Raw genomic sequence first — 22,798 nt, forward strand, 5'->3', positions numbered from 1 at the left:
GCCGCATTAGAATCTGTCCATTTGAACCACTAAAAAAAGTCCACTAAAAAATTGGCTGATGACTTTTGTGACATTTCTGTGTTTAAATCAACCACACAGTTATATGGCAACTCATTTTAGCTATTTATTTGAAAGAAAAACAAAAAATAAAAAAAATATTCATTTTTTCATATATAAGAGGCAATGTATGGAAAATGACTATTTTCAAGTCCTAACCACATACTTAAAATGTGTTGTAACTTGAAAACTATCCTTTATGCAGGAGTATTACTTGCTTTAGGTTACCTGAATATAGATATGCTCATCATAAATAGTCAAGATAATAATTTTATTGAACTGATATCCTACAAATTCATGAAAACAAAATGCATTTCCAAATTTGGTAAAAATTGACTATAAATGCAAAAAACCAGAGCTACCATAAAAAATCAGGTTCAAAAGTTGGCTAATTCATCTTAAAAGTGTTACCTGTATTGGGGTACTACTTTTTCAGCTGGTAAAGACCACTTGCTGAATATCCAACTTTACTTGAAAAACTGGCTTACTAGGTCTCAGTATCGTATTAATTTTCCCATAGACTTCTATAGTGAAGTGCATATTTTTAGGATTTTTTAAAAAATATGTAAATTGATTCAATAAAACTTTCACTTATGTAGCATTTCTAAGGACATGTGAAAAAACAATTTCCCGCAAAGAAAATAGGGTGAGTCCACGAAGATTGGACAGAAAAGTAGTCTTGAACTATAAATAGCCATTTTCCCTACTTTCACTTTCGTTTTGCACTCACCAAACCAACCTTTTCAGTGGAACATTTTTATGATATTATGTTAGATTTTCTTTTAAAAAAGTTCTTCATCTTACAGTGTGATGTTTGCTCTATTTTTTAAGTCATTGTTCATGTCTTTTGACAAAACATTAGTTTGTAGAGAGGCAAAAAGAAAATGCACTATATTTTTATGGCATCCATGTTTTGACGTACACCCGCTCAGGGATATGCAATACGATACTGGTACCTAAAATCAAAAGTAACTTGTTTTGTCACAGAAAAGAGTAGAAATACGCATGGTCTAATTTTGATTAGACAGAAACAAAATTAAGAAAACATTGTTCATGGGGTAATGTAAAATTTTGTAGTACTATGCTGACTTGATACCCTAATGCCTGGTCTGAAATGTCAAGCTCCATGCAGTGGCAGGTTCCGGGTCGTTTCGCCCTTTTTCCCCTTCGCCCTGGGTTCTTTCGCCCTGAGTCGCTTTGCCCTGTATGTGAGTTGTTTCGCCCTTTATGGTGGGTCGTTTCGCCCTTTCCTTATTAATAAGGAATTTCTCCTTATAAGTATTATTTACTACTATTTTAGCCTTCGTTCTCGATTTATTTATTTATTTATTTATTTATTCTCGAGGCCCTGCCGAAAAAGATATATAATGACATAATTGGTTATCAATATCTTCCAATTTTCTCATTTCTCAATAAATATCTCTTGTGACATTGCCTCAGAATCAGCAACTGATGGGCTTTATCTGAAAGAAAAAGGAATACCAGTACAAGTATCTATCAATTTAACAATTAGATCAACCCCTGCTATGCAAACATTCAAGTTTTTATTCACAGAATAAACATGTATTCTAACCTGTCACAACACAAGCCAATTAAACACATGTATATCCAATGAGGGCGAAACGACCCTACAATAAGGGCGAAACGACACTGCAGTAAGGGCGAAACAACCCGGACGAACGGGATAAAGGGTGAAACAACGAGAGGAAGAAGGGGAAAAAGGGCGAAACAACCCGACGCCCAGTGGCAGACGTTCGTTTCCTCTCTTACTTGTAGACGGGTCTTTCAAAATTTTCAGGCATCATTCAAATCATACATCATTTGACAATCGTATAACATCACTTAAAATCATTCACTTTTTCTGGACTTTGCAAGGTTCTTGCATTTTCTGAGAGGGTTGGCTGCAGGTAAGTATGACAACACAATTAATTCCCATTGGTTTTCGTTGTATACGAATATAGTCCCAACTTTGGTAGTAGGTACCTTCCACATTTTTACATATTTTTTACTGGAAACTTATTTTGCTGAAGTTTTGCCTCTAATTGGTAGAAAATAGGTTAAAATTACATGGGATTTTTTTTCATTAATCAATTCTGACTAAAAGTTGTGATTTGGTTCAGTGGAAGAAGGTTAAAATTTAGGACTTTTAACTCAGTTCATTTATCATGTTTACCCTATTTCCGAGTTATATGTATTAATTTCAGAAAATGATGGTAAAATTTTCTACAATTTATATATAAATCCTGTTTGTACATATCTTTAGGCCAGAGAAGTTATATTCAGGTGTAATTTTTTTAATCTGCTCAAATGTGTATATTGAAATGCACTTGAAAATTAATGGTCTCGTACCTGCAGCATTGGGTGAATTCCAAACATCAGACACTGTTCTGGAGCTTGCTAAAATGTGTAACCCACACCTGTACTCAAACATGTACCAACTTTTTCCCTTACCCAAATAATGTTTTGCTAAAATATTCATTATTATGATAATAAGAACTGAAAATTGCATGAGATGCGCAAAAGTACGTTTCAATTAATTTTTGTCATGAAAATCAATTATATTTTTCTAATATTTCTTTGTTGATTGGTTTTCTTATTTCAAAAGGTCTAAAATGTATAACTGGAAGTTAACCGTACAGAACTTATATTCTTTTGATTACCGCTATAACCTTGGTTCCCTTGATTACTCTTTATAATTGACTATTTCTCACTTTCCTGCCCAAATTTAACATTTTTCTGAAATCATTGTGAGGTTAAAACATCACTTGAAGACTTTGGATAAAGTTTTGAAAGATTTGATATAAATTTAAAAAAGAAATGATTAGGTTTGAATTCTGTATCGTACCTAAGCCTCAATCCCTGTACCAGCACAAAGTGAAGACAATCTTATCCAAGATGAAAAAGGAAGTCTCATAAACAAAGTCTTATGCGATTTTAATTTATCGTCAATGAATATTTTAACAATATTCTGATGCTTTAATGTCAAATATGCATTAAAATTATACAGATAACAAAAGTATCAGACTTTTATTTTGGGTATGGGAATTTCGGGTTACACATTTTAGACCTTTTGAAAGCAGAAAATCGATTAAAATTAAGTTTTACAAAAAAAAACATTGAAAAAAATATTAATTCTAGCCAAGTCATCCTGTCATTTTGTACATTTATACAAAGTTTCAGCTGGAAATATCAAGTAATAATGAAGAAATTGGGAAAATAGTATTTGGGTACAGATATACGGGTTACACATTTCAGACCCTACCTGTTACCCTTCTTAAGATTGTCACCTCCTACTTAAGTGTATGCTTAAACAAAAGAAATGAGTTATTGAAGTAGTCAATGTTTACTTTATTATTTATTTTATTATTATTATATGACTAATACCTTTCAATTAAAGTGGTACACATATATATCTTTACACATCATTGCAATTGTCTCATAACATTAAGCTTTTGCCAATTAATGTAATTATGTCTGTATTTATAAAAAAATTGAATTTAAATGAACATTACATGTAATTAAAAAAAAAATTACTGATGAACTCCTGACTTAACAATAGTCAAAAGGAAACAAATGACAATATCAAAATTAAAACCATCCCTACTGGCTTGGTTCAGGCATTTCTCAACTTACAGGCAGTTTATTAATCCTTGACCACTCTTCAGTTGGCTTAACTCCAAGACACTTAAGAATGGGTGGAGGTGGTGGGTAATGTTTCTAGACTCACATGAGGTCAAGGAGTAGATCATAATACATGTATCAACAGAGCCATATTGGCTAAACCTCCCACATTTAAGCCCTTTCTCCGACCCATTTGTTAACCCTCAAACATTCCCGGTGAGACTCCCACAAAATCAATGAAAAATTTAGAATCTTCCTGCATAAAATGTAAGGTACATTTAAGTGGGAGGATTTTAGTTGAATTTACTACATTTTCTGTGGAAAATACTTGTAAATAATTGAATTTTTACACTAAGAACTTGCTTTAGACAGGTGTTCAGTTTACAAGGTTTAAAACACATTTAAACCGATACCAAAGGACTTCAAAAAGTTTTTGGTTTGATAAATTTTCTCAGTGTTTGGTTTAGACAAGTTTCGTTGTATGAATTATAAATGTTTTTTGTGCTGATTGATAGTAATTTAGGATTAAAAGTAGTACAATGAATTAAATAATATCTTTGCAGATTTATAGATGGATAACAATAATAGTTGCAGTGGTAAGAGGAAATGTGATAGTATAGAGGAGAAGCAAGAGAAGAGTCAGGAGAAAAATAAATGTTCTGTCCAGGAAGGATATTCTTGGTGGACATGTCTCATGTATGATATGCCAAAGTCTATGACAAAACCCCAGCCACAGAAAAAGTCCAGTTGATATTATTGGGCTTTGTTTAGCCATGATCAATTATACATGTAAAAGTAACTTCGTAAAATTTTATCTGTGATACTTAATTATTCCTTGCTGCTATCTTTTTGATGTGAATCAGTGTGAACAGGGTGTCACCCTACATATATGTAATTGTGTTGTAAGTGACAAGGACAGGTAGTTATTTATTCTGTGTTTGACTAATCCATGTGTATAATCATTTTATAAATGTGTGGATTGTTTCCAATAAAATGATTTGTGCTGAAGAAAATGATAATGAGATGTCTAAAGTATCAAATGATAGCCAATCTGAAGTAATTCCCAACTCTTTAAAGCTAAGAACAAATCTTTCAGTAAATACAGAACATGTTAATGAACCAGCATTGTGTGACAATTTATGTAGTGTAGGTGTGCTGTCAGCTAATCATACTGCAATAAGTCTACCATGTAAACCGGAACCTCCTTCTGACAATGATTGTTGTGGGTCAGTATGTGTACCTTTTGAAGATATACCATGTAAACCAGAACCTCCTTCTGACAATGATTGTTGTGGGTCAGTATGTGTACCTTTTGAAGATATACCATGTAAACCGGAACCTCCTTCTGACAATGATTGTTGTGGGTCAGGATGTGTACCTTGTATTTTTGATATCTATGATCAAGAAGTAAAAATCTGGGAGCAAGAATGTAGCAGACTTAAAAACAAAGCTTTGACAAGTCACATACAAGAAGTAAGATAGTAGTTGATTCTACAGTTTTTCCTCTACACTTTTATACGTTCTTCTTTGCAGTTCATAGAGTTTACAGTATTAACAGACTTTATTGCTATTAAAAGATTTCCATGTTTGAAATTTTCTACACAGGGAAGAGGGATGATACTATGGCCATTCATAGCTTTCAGGCTTGATTGTATATGAAATTTTACAATTTTATGGCACTAAATCAGTAATAAGGCACTGTAATATATTAAGGATAGGCCTGGGCTCCAAGTAATTATTGTTAGTTAGCAATAATTCACATATTTTATTGATTCATTTTTTTGTATTCCATATGAAATGCAATCTTAATGAGAAGGATAAATTTTGTTTCAAATATATATTTTAGGACATTGGTATATTGGTTTTATCAGAGTCAGAGTATCGAAAATTTATTATTATTGGGGTTAATAAGGAGACATCAGATAGTTACAGATATAAAATACAGATACCTTTTAACAGGAGTCTTGGTTTGAAAGCAGGACAACATGTTATTATCAGGTATATACCACTTATAGTACCAGTCTCTGTAGTAATCAGGCAGGACATGTTATTGATACGTATATACCAGTTATTGTACCATTCTCTGTAGTAATCAGGCAGGACAACATGTTATTGGTAGGTACATGTATATAACAGTTTTACTACCAGTCTGTATTAATCAGGCAGGACAACTTGTTATTGATTGATATATACTACATGTAGTTGTAGTACAAAAATGTACCAGTCTCTGTAGTAATCAGGTAGGACAACATGTTATTGTAAGGTATACACCAGTTATTGTATCATTTTCTGTAATAATTAGGCAGGACAACATGCTATTGCTAGGTGTATATCAGTTATTGTACCTGTTGCAGAATCGTGTTGTGTTGCATTGTAACAATTATCATCTGGGTTGAGTGGTTGTAAAATTTGAATAAATCCAATATAGAAAAAAAATTAAAGTTTATTAGGTTGTATTCTCAACATCAGTATCATATACATAAACTGTTAATTTGGACATAAATCATTCAAAAACATCATACACAGAAAAAACATGTCCACAGCATACAAAAGTAGTTTTTTGAGCTCACCTGGCCTTTGGCCAGGTGAGCTATTGCCATCACTTGGTGTCCGTTGTTGTCATTAACAATTTTTTAAAACTCTTCTCCTCTGACACTACTTGACCAATTGAAACCAAAGTTTGCAATAATGTTCCTAGGAGTATCCTGCATAGAACTTTTGTGGGTATTTTTAATCCATCGAATAACATCACTGCCATTGCTAAAAATAGAACATAGGGGTCTGTCATTAGTTTCTTATTATATATCTCTAAAACCATTAGGTTTAGCTAAATTCTGACGGGTAAAAGTGTTTAGCATGAAGAAATCTATCTGTGTGTTTGTTAAGCCATGTTAGAGTTATTGCCCCTTTTCAACGTTTTTTAGCTATTTTTTATATTATTTCTTTCTAACATCTTCTCTGACACTACTTGATCAATTAGAATTAAACTTGGTATGAATGTTTGTTGGGGTATCCTGCATAGAACTAATCTGTTGAAAAACATGACCGTTCTTACTAAAAATAGAACATAGGGGTCAGACAGTAGTTTTTGTCATATATCTCCGAAACTGTTAGGTTTAGCCAAATTGTTTCAATAGCTGAAATGATCCTTATTATTAGGACTACAAAAGTCTTCTGAGGTGAAAGTTGTCAGATGACCCCTTGCAAGAGTTATTGCCCTTGAAAGGTGAAAAATTGACAGTCTTCAGCCAATATCTTGTAAACTTTGATAGATGGAAACTTTCAATTGCTGAAATGATCCTTATGATAAGTCCTCTCAAAGTCTTCTTGAGTCAAAGTTGTTTGACAACTTCTTGTTTAATTTATTGCCCTTGAAATGCAAAATTCAACCAGGTAAGTGATTCAAGCTCCTGGGAGCCTCTTGTTTTCTCTCATCGTCAAAGTAACAAACATACAACGTCACTAGCAAAATACAGGAAATAAAGGATAAATAAAACATAAAATAGACGAAAATACAAATTCACAACAGTACCATTCTCAATAGTAATCGGGCAGGACAATATATTATTGTTAGGTGTATATCTGCTATGCTACCAGTCTGTAGTAATCAGGCAGGCCAACATGCCATTAAAACTACCACTTAGAGGATATGTCAAGTTAAGGAAAGATGAGATTTGACAAATTTGTTTGTGAATGTGGTCTAGAGTGCATTAAAGCGGTTTAAATTTCAGAGGCAAATTACTCTTTTAGAGCTCATGATGATCTATCATTCTCTTGAAAAGGATCCTAATATACCAAATGAAAAGTTTTTAAAAATAGGAAATGCCTTTTACTGGCAATATTTTGTCATATTGGTAAATATCATTCATGGATTATTATGTTTCAAACTTTGCATAATTCTTTCAAAAGCTTGCACTTTCAAATACATGTATTACATTAGTATTGGAATCTTAGTAATTTAGATACTATTCCAAATATTTACTGAAGTTAAGTCTAATAAGATTTAAGATACTTGATACAAATGTATTTGTTAATGAATAAGACATTTACATAGATTTTATGGAATGCCAAAAGGGTCAACAGTTTATCTGTGGTATTCTTTCTTTGTAATTTGTAACTTCATAATTTGTAAATTTATAAATTGCAATTCTTAAATAGAAACTTCATTTAATTTGAAACATAACACACGTCACTTCGTACACAGTTTATTATGCACATCAGAGTTTCAGATTAAAAATTGCAATGAATTATGAAATTGCATATTACAAATGAATTTTGACCCTTTGGTATAGCACAATATTGTGTCTGAAAAAGTTTCTACCCAATTTATTACTTCAATTCTTTAGGATGCAATTGTATTTGTTCACCATAATTTGGTTTCTTTTTGTCATTTGTACTATTTATATATGCTATTTGATAATAATTGATATCAAGTGATATATTGTGAAACTTTCAGAGGAAGAACTAAAACTGAAACAATTACACGTCAATATACACCTGTCTCACCCATTCATACTACAGGTTACTTTGATCTACTGATTAAGGTAAGTACCCACAAAAATCAGTCTATGGAAAGCTCTGTATTAGGAATATGTTTTATTAAGGACATGTTTAATGTTTAAGAAATTCGTTTTTTAGCTTGCCTGACCGCAGGTCTTGTCAGCTATTGCCATCACTTGGAGTCCTTCTTTGTCCGTTGTCGTCATCGTAAACAATTTTCAAAGCTCTTCTTCTCTGATGCTACTTGACCAGTTGGAACCAAACTAGGTATGAATGTTCCTTTGGGAATCCTGTATAAAACTGATGTGGAAATTTTTGATCTGTCAAAAAACATGGCTGCCATTACTAAAAATAGAACACAGGGGTCAGACAGTAGTTTTTCGCATATATCTCCAAAGCCGTTAGGTTTAGCCAAATTCTGATATGGGTAAAAGTGTTCAGCATGATGAGATCTATTTGTGGTTCAATTTTTATTTTAATTTGTTCAGCCATGTTGGATTTATTGTCCTTTTTCAATATTTAAGGAATATATTTTATTTGGGACATGTTCAGTGTTTTATGAATATGTTCTATATGTGTCACGTTCAATGATTTTGTAATATGCTTTGTTTCTGACGGACATTTGGAATGTGGTTTATTTAGGACTCTCAAGGTACTTTTTACAGGCATGTAATCTTATGAACTAATTTTGATATTTAGTAGTAGGTACATGTAGTTGATTTTATCTTTACATTTGTACATGACTGTGTTATTGTTCTTAATAATATTCCCTGCAAACAAAGGTTCAGGAGCTGTAAAGGAACCACTATTTCTGTTCATTTGTCTATCCAAATTTCTTGTAAGTGCAACTCCTTCAAAATTGCTGAAAATTTATAGGAAAGGAAAGTTGGACATCATATGTAGATGTGAATGAATGAAGAAGGTTAAATTATGTTATGTAAGGGGTTTTATTTATTTTTAGTCTACTTGAAGCAGGAAAATAATTTTTTTTTATTTCATATAGATCTCATAATTTAAAAAATTGTACTGAACAAAACATTGCAGACTATCCAAAGCTGCATTGATTAATCTGTAATGTGTACCAGAAAAAAAAGGTTCTGAATCTTTAATTGTCGATGATAAATAAAGTATTTTACTTTATGAACTATTTTTATATTTAAGACTACAAAGTGTATCTCAGAATTTATGGTTTAAGGTATACAAGGAAGGAAAAATGTCCAAAATAATAAATTTCTGGAAGGTTGGAGATGAGATAGAAGTCCGAGGTCCATTTGGTTCATGGTGCTACAGACCAGGAATGGTATGTTATATGGATATGATATATGAAATATGATATTTTCACTGAACTTTATACCTCAATGTACATGATGTAGAAATATTTGAAGGAAAATGTGCAGTTGGAAAAACCTGAAGTAGATCAAATTAATACTGTATTGAATTTGTTTGTAGATAAAATCAAAGTATTAATGTACTGTGTCAACTGATATCAGATTATGAAATTATACTTAAAACCACACTACAACATTTGAATGGTATTGGTAGACAATAGTAATTGATTAAACTGATGTTTTGTTTCAATAATCCAAAATTTCATTTGCTAGTTTATATTACAGGATTGTATTGTAGATATTTAATACATTTAGTAATCTTTCCTCAACAAAAAAAATAATTCTTTAAGTTTTAGTTTACATGTATGTTATTAATATTGTACGTGTTGATTTGATAATGTGAAATAAATATCTATAAAAATCTGTGATACATTAACTATTCAGATAAATTCAAGTCAGTTCAAGTTCCTTTGTCGTACTTAGCATCCATTGTCTTCTGTCACATTCTGACATCATCTTCGACCAGGTGAGCTATTGCCATCACTTGGTGTCCATTGTCCGTCGTCATCTGTCGTCGTTAACAATTTTTCAAAACTCTTCTCCTCTGAAACTACTTGACTAATTGGAAACAAACATGGTTTGAATGTTCCTTGGGGTATCCTGCATAGAACTGATGTGGGGATTTTTGATCCGTCGAGAAACATGGCCGCCTTTACTAAAAATAGAACATAGGGGTCAGGTAGAAGTTTTTCACATATATATCTCCAAAACAATTAGGTTTAGCCAAATTTTGACTGGGGTAAAAGTGTTCAGCATGATGAAATCTATCTGCGGTCAAATTTTCATTCTAATCTTTTAAGCCATGTAGAGTTATTGCCCCTTTTCAACGTTTTTTTGCTATTTTTTATGTTATTTCTTTCAAAAATCTTCTCCTCTGACACTACTGGACCAATTGGAACCAAACTTAGTATGAATGTTCCATGGGGTATTCTGCATAGAACTGATGTGGGGATGTTTGATCCATCGAGAAACATGGCCGCCATTACTAAAAATAGGACATAGGGATCAGACAATAGTTTTTGGCATATATCTCCAAAATGGTTAGGTTTAGCCCATTTTGAAAGGGGTAAAAGTGTTCAGCATAATGAGATCTATCTCAGGTCAAATTTTCATTTTAATCTATGAAGCCATGTTGGAGTTATTGGCCATTTTCAAAGTGTTTTGCTATTTTAAATTTTATTTCTTTCAAAAAATCATCTCCTCTGACACTATTTTACCAATTGAAACAAAACTCGGTTTAAGTGTTCCATGGGGTATCCTGCATAGAATTAAGGTGGGGTTTTTTGATCTGTCAAAAAACATGGCGACAGTTACTAAAAATAGAACATAGGGGTCAGACAGTAGTTTTTGGCATATATCTCCAAAACCGTTAGGTTTAGCCAAATTCTTTCAATGGCTGAAATGATCCTTATTTTTAGGACTACATAAGTCTCCAGGCACAAAATTTGTCAGATGCTTTCTTATCAGAGTTATTGCCCTTGACAGGGGAAAATGACATGTTTTTTTTTATTTTTTTACAGTTTTCAGCCAATGTCTTGAAAACTATGATAGATTTAGACTTTCATTTACAGAAATGATACTTATGATAAGTCCTATCAAAGTTTTCTTGAGTCAAAATTGTTGGACAACTTCTTGTTTAATTTATTGCCCTTGAAAGGCAAAATTCAACCAGGTGAGCGATTCAGGCTTCTGAATGACTCACTAAACCACATGAGATGCCTAAATCTCTAAACCTCATGATATGACTGACTCTCTAAATTTTACTTTCATGTTATTTATTTTTCCATGCAAACTAAATATTCTTGAAAAGTCCTAGTACACTGCACTATGTAGTTTATTTAGGAGGAAACATATTCAATTATAACCTTCTTTGTTTAGTGCAGGTTACTGTTAATGTTAGCTGTTGGCACTGGAATAGCTCCTATGGCTCAGATTATACAAACTGTTCTTGATAATGAAAATGATGAGACATTTATCCACTTACTGTATGGATGTAGGACCTATAGTGATATTTTAATGAAGAAAGAACTTGATGAATGGTCTGGTTTCTGGAACTTCTCTGTCACCTATGCTCTCAGTCAGGTAAAAACTATTGAATGGTCTGGAATCTGGAACTTCTCTGTCAGCTGTGCTCTCAATTAGGTCAAGATTTTCGAATGGTTTGGGTTCTTGAACTTCTTTGTCGACTATGCTATTAGGTGAGAATTATTGATTGGTCCGGATTCTAGTACTTCTCTGTCACCTATACTCACCTATACCTGAAATGACCCTTATTATAAGGCCTTCAAAAGTCTTCAGGGGTCTCCTTTTAAGAATTATTGCCCTTGAAAGATGAAAAAGGCCATGTGAGCTATTGCCATCACTTGGCGTCCGCTGTCGTCTGTCATTGTTGTCCGTCATTGTCGTCCGTTGATGTCATTAACAATTTAACAAAACTCTTCTACTCTGAAACTATGTAACTAATTAGAACCAAACTTTGTTTAAATGTTCCTTGGGGTATCCTGCATAGAACTGATGTGGGGATTTTTGATTTGTTGAAAAATATGGCCGTCATTACTAAAAATATAACATAAGGGTCAGACAGTGGTTTTTCACAAATATCGCCTAAACCGTTTAGGTTTAAAAAAGGTTTAGCTAAGTTCTGACATGGGTAAAAGTGTTCAGCATAATGGGATCTATCTCTGGTCAAATTTTGGTTTTAAACTGTTGAGTCAAGTTTGAGATATTGCCCTTTTTCAACAATTTTTGCTATTTTTTATGTTATTTCTTTCAATAATCTTCTCTTCTGACATTATTTGATCAATTTGAACAAAACTTGTTACAAATGTTCCTTGGTTTATCCTGCATAGAACTGATTTGGTGATTTTTGATGTGTCAAAAAACCTGGCAGTCGTTACTAAAAATAGAACATGGGGGACAGACAGTAGTTTTTCGCATATATATCTCCAAAACCATTAGGTTTCGCCATATTCTTTCAATTGCTGAAATGATCTACAAAAAGGACTACAAAAGTCTTTAGATATAAAAGTTGTCAGATGTCTCCTTGTAAGAGTTATTGCCCTTGAAAGGGGAAGTATGACTTCTTTTTTTTAACAGTTTTCAGTCTATATCTAGAAAACTTTGATAGATAGAATGAAAGTCTTCTGGAATCAAAATTGTTGGACAACTTCTTATTAAATTTATTGCCTTTGAAAGGCAAAATTCAACCAGGTGAGTGATTCAGGCTCCTGGGAGCCACTTTCTTCAAAATTCTTCTCCTTTGACACTACTGGACCCAATGGCCACCATTACTAAAAATAGAACATAAGGGTCACAAAGTAGTTTTTTGCATATATCTCCATACAATTAGATTTTGCTAAATGCTTTCAATTGGTGAAATTATCCTTATTATATGGACTACAAAAGTCTTCGGGGATTAAAGTTGTCAGATGACTCCTTGTAAGAGTTATTGCCCTTGAAAGGGGAAATATGACTTCTTTTTTTTTAACATTTTTCAGTCAATATCTTGAAAACTTTGATAGATAGAAACTGTCAATTGCTGAAATGATCCTTATGATAAGTCCTTTCAAAGACTTCTTGAGTCAGAATTGTTGGACAACTTCTTGTTTTATTTATTACCCTTGAGAGGCAAAATTCAACCAGCTGAGCGATTCAGCTCCTGGGAGCCTCTTTTTTTTTTCTTTTTTTTTTTTTCTTTTTACAGTTTTCAGCCAATTTCTTGAAAACTATAATAGATAGAGAATTTTACAGTTTTCAGCCAATATCTTGAAAACTATAATTGATAGAAAGAAATTATTTTCAATCGCTGAAATGATTCTTATGATAGTCCTACCAAAGTATTCTTGAGTCAAAATTGTTGGACAACTCCTTGTTAAATTTATTGCCCTTAAAATAAAAACTTACACAGGTGAGCGATTCAGGCTCTTGGGAGCCTCTTGTTATTAAATTGAAATTTATTCAAAATGTTCTGAAACAGAATTTTATTTGGTTTTATGCAAAAAGTTATTTTTTTGTTCTTTAAAATGCTTTATCTGACCATAAAAAAATAAATGTCCAATTTTCATTCATACCATGTCAAAACTTTATTCCCATACAAAATCCAGATGTGTCATGAGGTTTTTTTTATTAGATGCATATCAACTATGAATGTACAAAATGTATTTGATATGCTACTACACAAGTACTTTATGAATCTGACCTGATTTTTATATGGTATATTTAACAGGAGAATCATGGACTGTACAGGTATAGTGATAAGGTTTATGAGGGTAGGATAGATGGAAACTTTATACGACAGGAGACTTGCGGTAAACCATTGGATAAGTGTCTGGTTCTTATCTGTGGCACACGATCCTTTGATGACAATATGATTCATTACTGCCAAGATCTTGGATTTTCTCAACAAACGATTTTGAAGTTTTGAATAGTTCCAGTAATATTACAAGTTTTGGTAATTATGTGATGTTTAGAACAAAGATATGATCTAGTAATATGGATCTTATAGGAATTGAGTTCAATGAAATTGTTGACAACTTTTTGTGTTGAAATGAGATTGTATTACAGAGAAAGTTTGTGAGTATATGATTAAATGTAGTATGTCCACTGTGGAGTTCTGATATTGATATAAAATCAAAAATGTGATGGTCTAATCTAAATGACTCCATTTTGGACACACCCATATCTATATGGGAAAATTATTGAATTTCTACAACTCAGAACACTAAGACTATTAGGAATAGCTTCTAAATGTCTGTGTCCAAACTCTTTTTTTTAGCTCACCTGGCCACAGGCCATGTGAGCTATTGCCATCACTTGGCATCAATAGTCGTTGTTGTACGTCGTACTCATCCATCATCATTAACAATTTTTCAAAATTCTTCTCCTCTGACACTACTTGACCAATTAGAACCAAACTTGGTATGGATGTTTCTGCATAGAGCTGTTGTGGGGGTTTTTGATCCATTGACAAAAAAATGGTCGCTGTTACTAAAAATAGAACATAGGGGTCAGGCAGTAGTTTTTTGCATATATCTCCAAAACCATTAAGTTTAGCCAAATTATGACCCATGTAAAAGTGTTCAGCATGATGAGGTCTATCTGTGGTCAAATTTTCATTTTAAAACCCTTAAGCCATGTTGGAGTTATTGCCCTTTTTTTGACGTATTTTGCTATTTAATGTTATTTCTTTCAAAAATCTTCTCCTCTGACACTACTTGACCAATTGAAACCAAACTTGGTATGAATGTTTCTTGGGATATCCTACATAGAACTCATGTGGGAATATTTTATCCTTCGAAAAACATAGCAGCAGTTACTAAAAATAGAACATAGGAGTCAGACAGTAGTTTTTCGCTTATATCTCCAAAACCGTAAGGTTTAGCCAAATTCTTTCAGTAGCTCTAATAATCCTAATTATAAGGCCTACAAAAGTCTGCAGGGATAAAAGTTGTCAGTCGACTCTTTGTAGGAGTTATTGCCCTTGAAGGATGAAAAATGACAGGGTTTTTTTTACAGTTTTCATCAAATATCTTGAGAAGTACAATAAAAACTTTCAATTGCTGAAATGATCCTTATGATAAGTCTTATCAAAGTCTTCTTGATTTTAAGTTTAAAATTAAAACTTCTTGTTACATTAATTGCCTTTGGTTCCACTATATAGATAGGTCGCTGCAGATAACTTTATGACAATTTGTGGAAATAAAGCTATATTGAGACACTTATACAAGCAAATCCAACATTTTTTTCCTGTAAAAAGTATATATTTTCCAAAACCTTACATTATGGAGATAGAATAAGATAGAAATTCTTTTCTATTTTGTTATGAAAATCTGTAGCCATGGTAACATAATAAAAATGTACATCAGTTTTTATAACAAATTTTGGGTGCCTTCCCAAAATTAATTGTCAAAAAACAGGTTTTCTAAAATATCAGGTACTTAAAAAATGCAAGAAAAGTAAGTTGGTATGGTGTTAATGTAAAAAAACAAATAAGTGAACCCTTTTCTGCTCATTTGTTTATGATTTTAATTCTTAAAGTTTGTGCTAAATCTTGCAGTTTTGAAAAACAGCCTGTTGGTGTAGGGAAGAGAATCTAATCTGATTAATATGTCCACCAAGTTTCACCTCTTATTTTTAAGTTTTACGAAATTAGACTGGTTTAGTTTTGTGTACGAAACAGTGCAGCTAAAGCCCATTTGTATAGTGCAACCTTTGAAAGGCAAAATTCAACCAGGTGAACAATTCAGGCTCCTGGGAGCCGCTTCTCTCAGCATATACATTGTACTTGTAATTACCAGTATGATATAATGTTAAAGTCATTGCCCAAATTGAGCTTAAATCTGCACCTTCAGGGTATTTATATTATTTTGATGATTGGCAGAATATTTTTGATGTATTATTTTAGTATTTTTTGTACATGTATATATTTTCATTCCCTTTTAACTGCATCAGTTATTTGCACACCTTTGTCAGAAGTTATAATGTTGTGTGTTTTACCTAGTATTTGATTAATAGAGAACTGTAAGTACAACTCTTTTTAAATCCCAGGATTCTGAAATAAAAGGTGTTGAAAAGTGACTGTTATCCTTACTATTAATTCGTCTGAAAGCATTGTGATGTGTATGTCTGTCAATCTGAATATTTGACAATCACAATTTTAGCTCACCTGGCCATAGGCCAGGTGAGCTATTGCCATCTCTTGGCGTCCAATGTCGTTGTCGTCGTCTGTCATCATTGTTAACAATTCTTCAAATATCTTCTCCTCTAAATCTACTGCATGGATTTGGCTGAAACTTAATAGATTGTTTTTTAGAATATCCTGCACAAAATGACTGTTTCAATTTTTGATCAGTCAAATAACATGGCAGCCGTTACTAAAAATAGAACATAGAGGTCAGACAGCAGATTTTTGCATATATCTCCAAAACTTTTAGGTTTAACCAAATTCTGACGTGGGTAAAAGTGTTCAAAATGATGAGATCTATTTGAGGTCAAATTTTGGCGAAGATCTGTGGACCCATGTTGGAGTTATTGCCCTTTTTGGATGTTTTTTTTTGCTGTTTTTGATGTAATTACTTTCAAAAATCTTCTGCTCAAAAACTACTCTACAGATTTCAATTAAAGTTGGTAATACTGTTTTTAGGGTATTGTAAACAAAATGAACGTTTGGATTGTTGATCTGTTAAAAAACATGGCCACCATTACTAAAAATAAAACAAAGGGATCAGACAGCAGATGTTTGCATATATGTCCAAAATGGTTAGGTTTAACCAAATTGTGAGAGAATGAATCGAAAAAGGGTCTTATTATTTTTACCTTTTTTCCACCTACTCCATGCTTGCTTTCATCCTGTGGTAGTGTCTAAGTGCCTGATATTTTATAAGTCATAGTATTTGACTATTAGTTTTTGAAAGGCACCCCTGATTTGTACTAGAACTCAGTAATATTTTTTTTCAGTATGTTACCATGGCTACTGGATTTTATAACAATAATCACTTATAAATGACTTGAACCTCCACACACCAAGGATGTAAAAAATATGCCCTTTTTTATCACAAAACTCTAGACATTTCTGTGTGGGCTGCCTCAAAACAGCTTTATTTCAACAAAATGAGACCAAATTTTCCTCATTAAAAATGACCTAACTGTATTGTACTACCTTAGGTAAAGTATTCAGCATGATGAGATCTATCTGTGGTCAAAGTTTGGTGAATTCTGTTGATCCATGTTGGAGTTATTGCCCTTTTTGTACTTTTTTTGCTGTTTTTGATGTTATTACTTTTAAAAATCTTTTCCTCAGAAACTATTACACACAATTCAATGAAAGTGAGTATTTTTGTTATTTAGGGTATTCTAAACAAAATGACTGTTTTGATTTTTGATCTGTTAAAAAAACATGGCTGCTGTTAGTAAAAATTTATCATAGGGGTCAGACAGTAGTTTTTTGCATATATCTCAAAAACAGTTATGTTTAGCCAGTACCTTTCAATTGCTAAAATGATCCTTATTATTAGGCCTAAAAAAGTCTCCCAGAGATCAAAGTTGTCAGACGACTCCATGTAAAAGTTATTGTCCTTGAGAGATGAAAAATGACTTTTTTTTTTTTTTTTTTTTTATAGTTTTCAGCCAATATCTTGAAAACTATTATAGATAGAATGAAACTTTCAATTGCTGTAATAATTCTTATTATAAGACCTACAAAAGTCTCCATGGATCAAAATTGTCAGATGACTCCATGTAAGAGTTATTGCCCTTGAAAGGCAAAAATTATGTGTTTAGCAGTTTTCAGCCAGTATCTTGAAAACTATATTAGATAGAATGAAACTTTCAATAGATGAAATGATCCTTATGATAAGTCCTACCAAAGTCTTGATGGACAACTCCTTGTTATAGTTAATGTCCTTGAAAGGCAAAAATTTAACCAGATGAGTGATTCAGGTTCCTGGGAGCCTCTTGTTATATTCTCAACTCTTTCTAAACTACTTGTAGAATTCATTGAAAGAGTAATCAAGGAAACCAAAAGTCTAGCGGAAATCAAAAGAATGTAATCCAGGGACAAAGACCAGACATGGAAAACAGACAAACACAACAAAGAACATGAAGTAACTAAAACCATACACAAAGCATGGACCATGTGCACTGGTAGGGTAAGTGTCCTGCTTTTCTAGAAACACCCGCCGAGTTGCTCATAAAAAGTCAAGTCCGGGGTAGACATATGAGGAAATGAAAACTATAACACGTTGAATAAATCAGTTTTCATGATGCAGATGTATACACCATAATGATTCACAAGTTCATGATGACGACCATAAAACATAGCCCTTTTCCAGAAGCCTATTTGTTAGAATTCTAGCGCTATACAAATAGTCTGCATAGTTTTGGCAAGCTCTAGCATAATGTTTGGTCAATGGTTTTCTTTGACCATTGATTTCTTAGTGTAGGTCAAGATATGAGGCCGATTTCACAGTGTCTGTAGTATCCTTTATCTCAAGTTCTTTGGGGTGGATGCGATGTATCTAATTCCTGAAATTAGGATTGTTTAAAGATAATACGTCATCTAAATAGTGGAAACTGAGATTAAAGGATCTAGCCAAATGATATTCTTTCTTTCGGATCAGATCAGCTATAAAGTCATTTCATAAGAGTGAAGGAATAGGGCAGCAAGTAGAGGAGCACAATTTGTTCCTATTGGAATGCCGAGTTGTTTCACACTAACTTCATGGTGGGTTGGATGATACCATATTAGAGTTGTTTCATAATAACTGCACCATGGTGGGTTGGATACCATACTAGAGTTTTGTCATACTGACTTCACCATGGTGGGTTGGATGACATCACATTAGAGATGTGTCATACTAACTTTACCAAAGTGGTTTGGATAATATCATGTTAGAGTTGTGTAGGGAGATACCATGTGAAAGATGTATCATACTGACTTCACCAAAGTGGATTGGATGACAAGATATAAGGTTTTTGTCCTGCTTTTCTGATTACTCTTAACATTTTACATGTGAAATACATTTACAACATATTTACAATAGGTTAACATAAAAAAAGTGGAAAAGCATTTACAATAATCAATTGTAATATAGATATTCCGTATTTTTCATGCTTTGTCTGTAGTTTTATTGGGTTTCACATATTATACTACAGTTGCACTGAAAATCCCCCAGCAGAAACTTCACAAAACATATTCAAGAGAGTTTGCAGATTATTTAAGTGCAAAATTAGTAAAATTTAAATGCCCAATAAAATTACATGAAATGTATGGAATATCTGTGTTAACTTTGTATCAACAAAAGACTCAAAGGTTGGTTATTAAAGGTCTACGATTTACTTGTTTAGTTGGATTTACAGTAAACTGTTACAGGTCAAACCTAATAACCCTGGTTCAAGTATGATTTAGCAAACTATTGTTACATGTAAATGTCCATCTATTGAAACATAAAGACATACCAAAGTCATTCACACAAGATAGATGAATTATGATATAATTGGTTTTAACTATGAATGTACCATCATTTTCCATTTTTTACAAAACTGTTGGTTCCATTGATACTATGACAAACTTATGGGTTGACGATGAACATAATCTTTACTGTAATTCAAAACAAACAAAAAAAAAACAAAAACAGGAAAAAAATAAAATGAATACGTCAATGGACATGATGTAAAGTTTAAATGTAGAGAATTGAAATTTGACCAAAAAAACCAAAAAAACATTAAAACTAGTTTAAAACTGGCAGAAATGTAAAGATAGAGTGAAATATATATAAATTAACCAATCAAAGATACAGATGTTTTAACATCTACATTAAAACCAATGTTGTCAGTGTTTGTTTCCATTTAATGTTTTAATATTCTTTATCAAGGTTAAGGTTAAGGTTAAGGTTACTGATGTCTTGTCTTTGGTAATTGTATAACCTTGACTTGATTTTCTTATAGACAGGAAGCTTCACGATACAGCATTTTTTCATAAAAATGTATTTTACCATACAAAGTGTTAAATCTCCACTATATCTCAGGACTTTATCTTTAATATATTTAATTTGAACTCTTTGATTATATTTAGGCAAGCAGACTGATCTTATTATGAAAATATTCAGGTCAGTTTGCAATTGACATCTGAACAAACCAATGGTATTAACTATTACCTTTGAGCAATTGACATATAAACCAGCTCATGGTATTAACCATGAGCTTTGAATAATCAAACTCACCATTTATACACATGAGCAAGCCAATGGTATTACTGCAACAATTGTTCATGAATACACCACATCAATACACCAAAGAAAAAAAAGGTAGTAATTAAGCCATATTTTGAAACAAAAAATATCATTGGTGAATTATTAATAATTAAAAATGAAAATAGATATTAGAAAAAGAAACAGATAAGGGGAAACGCAACAAATAATATAACCTTTATATAGAGTAATCAAGGTAACCAAGATTCTAGCGGAAATCAAATGAATGTAATCCAGGGACAAAGACCAGACATGGAAAACAGACATACACAACAAAGAACATAAAGTAACTAAAATCATACATACAAAAAGTAACAAAAGCAAATGAGCAACTCGAACTCCACCTAAAACTGGAAGCAAAGACCAGGTGCACCGGCAGGGTAAGCGTCCTCTGCTTTTCTAGAAACACCTGCCGAGCTGCTCATAAAAAGTCAAGTCCGGGATAGACAAACGAGGAAAGGAAAACTATGACCTGTTGAATAAATCAGTTTTCATGGTGCCGATGGATACACCATAACAATCCACGAGGTCATGATGACGACCATAAAACTTCTGTAGTGATGACTTTGATCTTGTAGCAACATAACCCTGTTCCAGAAGCCTATTTGTTAGAGTTATAGCATGATACAAAAAGTTTGGCAAGCTCTAGCATAGGGTATGAGTTGTGATATGAACACTCCATATGCAGGTGCTGACGGGATATTGCCACAGATGATAGGAAAGTTGACAATTCTGAATGAAAAGTCATCACGTTTGTCGCAAAGTTTGGTCAGTAGCTTTAAACAGTAAATATTTTATTTCACTCATTTCATTACATAGCACATTGACTTAATCATGGTTTCCGTCAGGCTTGCCCTGAATGGCTCATCAGACAAAAACTGTGATCAAGTCACTATCGCAAACAAGTAGTTATTTTAATCCATGTATAATGCATTAAATGTACTTCAGAAGTGGTTGACAAACAGGTGATTTACACACTGTTTTATCTTATAGATCAATATCATTTATGTTTTCATGATATTTTCATGATATAATGTCATTTTACCCCAGGGGTGTTTTTATGGTACTTAACAGTATCCTATGACAGTCATTTTTCTCTTTGTTATTTTACTCATTTTCATACTATCTGATAATATGTATTTTGGATGTTGTATATGTAATCTTACCAAAGGATTGTTTTTTTTTATGAATGTTTTTTTATATATATACTAAGTTTCAAGTTTCATGCATGTCTATTGAAATTTATTTAATAATAGTTCTGAGAAAAAGATTAAGACATGTCTAAGAGAGAGAGAGAGAGAGAGAGGTTAAGCATATTTAGGATTCACCCTTTTTATCATAATAAATGTACTTTGAGTGATTACACTGTCACATTTTAAGCCAAAATGCAATGTAATGAAATGGGTAAAATCAATTCAAATGTATTCTTGTCAAGAAATATTACTAAATACATTGGAGCAAAAGCATTAATGAATTGGTTCTGTCCTGTTGTTTTGTTTCAGGATGCTGATTTCAGGGAAGCAGTTTTTTGAACTCGATGATTCTCTTCCTTTGATTTTTAATTCATTTGTATAGCTAGCATTTGATTCCAGGAATCAGGAAATAATTGTTTGTTGATACAATGCTATTGTTCTAATTGTTTGGAAATACTGATTTTAAATTGACTGTTCAAGTAAATCTATTTTCATTGTATTACTTATTTATTTGTTAAATTTGCATTTTAGCACTGTCTGATTTAAAAGATTTCTATTTGTAACAAACCTTAAATTTGATCAATTGTGAGCTTTTTTTATTATTGTGTAGACGTAAGGATATTAAGGAGATAGCACAGGTATTGCCAGAAAATGGATATTTGCTAATGTCAGATCGTGTTCTTCAAATACAATACGGTAATGCAAATCTCAAATATGTCTGGAAATAACAATTAAAACATCTTTAAAATTAACTCTGTGCATGCTTAAAGAAGACGGTTCGGTTATGGCCAATTTCGGCCTCAAAATTTGAAATTGTTCAAAATAAAGATTTATATTGTTTTTGTACACATAAGTGTTTACACCAACTAGTTTGATAAGATATAGGCCAAAACAGAAAAGCATCTTGTCATTGTAGCACCAAAAAAAATGCCTTAATGATGAAAAATCCATAAAATCTCAATATTTCAGCATAGTTTTGATGGTTTTTGTGAAAAATAAATGTGGGTGCATGTGTGTTCATTCTTGATCTTTATATATATAATGTGTAGTTTTGTAAGATAAAACATATATGTCAATATTTTGGAAAAACATAGATGAGGCCACTTAGAAATGCAACAAAATTGAAGAATTCACTAGTATTGTGTTAATTTTGACCACTATTAGTCAAAACCATTCACGATATCACCAAAATTGGCTGAGATGTATTTACTATAACCATTATCCTTTCAAATAAACTAACTAGTATAGACCAGACCAAGTCTTTCAAAAACGTTGAATACAGGGGCCAAATTAG

The 22,798-nt window shown here is 32.4% G+C and overlaps 1 protein-coding gene across 2 annotated transcripts; it reads left to right on the forward strand.

Annotated features, from left to right (window-relative positions):
• The first annotated feature begins 1,014 nt into the window (after positions 1-1,014).
• LOC148630221 (NADH-cytochrome b5 reductase-like) lies at positions 1,015-16,142 on the forward strand. Of its 2 annotated transcripts, XM_088563516.1 has the most exons (7): positions 1,015-1,115; positions 4,242-5,151; positions 5,525-5,676; positions 8,135-8,222; positions 9,374-9,478; positions 11,445-11,648; positions 13,792-16,142. In XM_088563516.1, exons 2-7 carry the CDS (start codon positions 4,672-4,674, stop codon positions 13,987-13,989), a joined length of 1,227 nt encoding a protein of 408 aa, XP_088419642.1. In that variant the 5' UTR covers positions 1,015-1,115; positions 4,242-4,671; the 3' UTR covers positions 13,990-16,142. The 2 variants fall into 2 exon arrangements, with proteins under 2 accessions (XP_088419642.1, XP_088419650.1); XM_088563524.1 differs by lacking the exon at positions 11,445-11,648.
• Positions 16,143-22,798: the final 6,656 nt, after the last annotated feature.

This window comes from Perna viridis, chromosome 1 (assembly GCF_037379345.1).
Source record: "Perna viridis isolate PV_CMFRI_1.1 ecotype Kerala chromosome 1, ASM3737934v1, whole genome shotgun sequence".
In the NCBI taxonomy this organism is placed as follows: Eukaryota; Metazoa; Mollusca; class Bivalvia; order Mytilida; family Mytilidae; genus Perna; species Perna viridis.

Bases quoted from the DNA above. Each gene is read 5' to 3' on its own strand.
- LOC148630221 (XM_088563516.1), top strand. From the start codon at position 4,672: ATGATTTGTGCTGAAGAAAATGATAATGAGATGTCTAAAGTATCAAAT. The intron at 5,152-5,524 runs GTAAGATAGTAG...TATATATTTTAG, and splicing joins TGACAAGTCACATACAAGAA to GACATTGGTATATTGGTTTT. The intron at 9,479-11,444 runs GTATGTTATATG...TTCTTTGTTTAG, and splicing joins GGTGCTACAGACCAGGAATG to TGCAGGTTACTGTTAATGTT.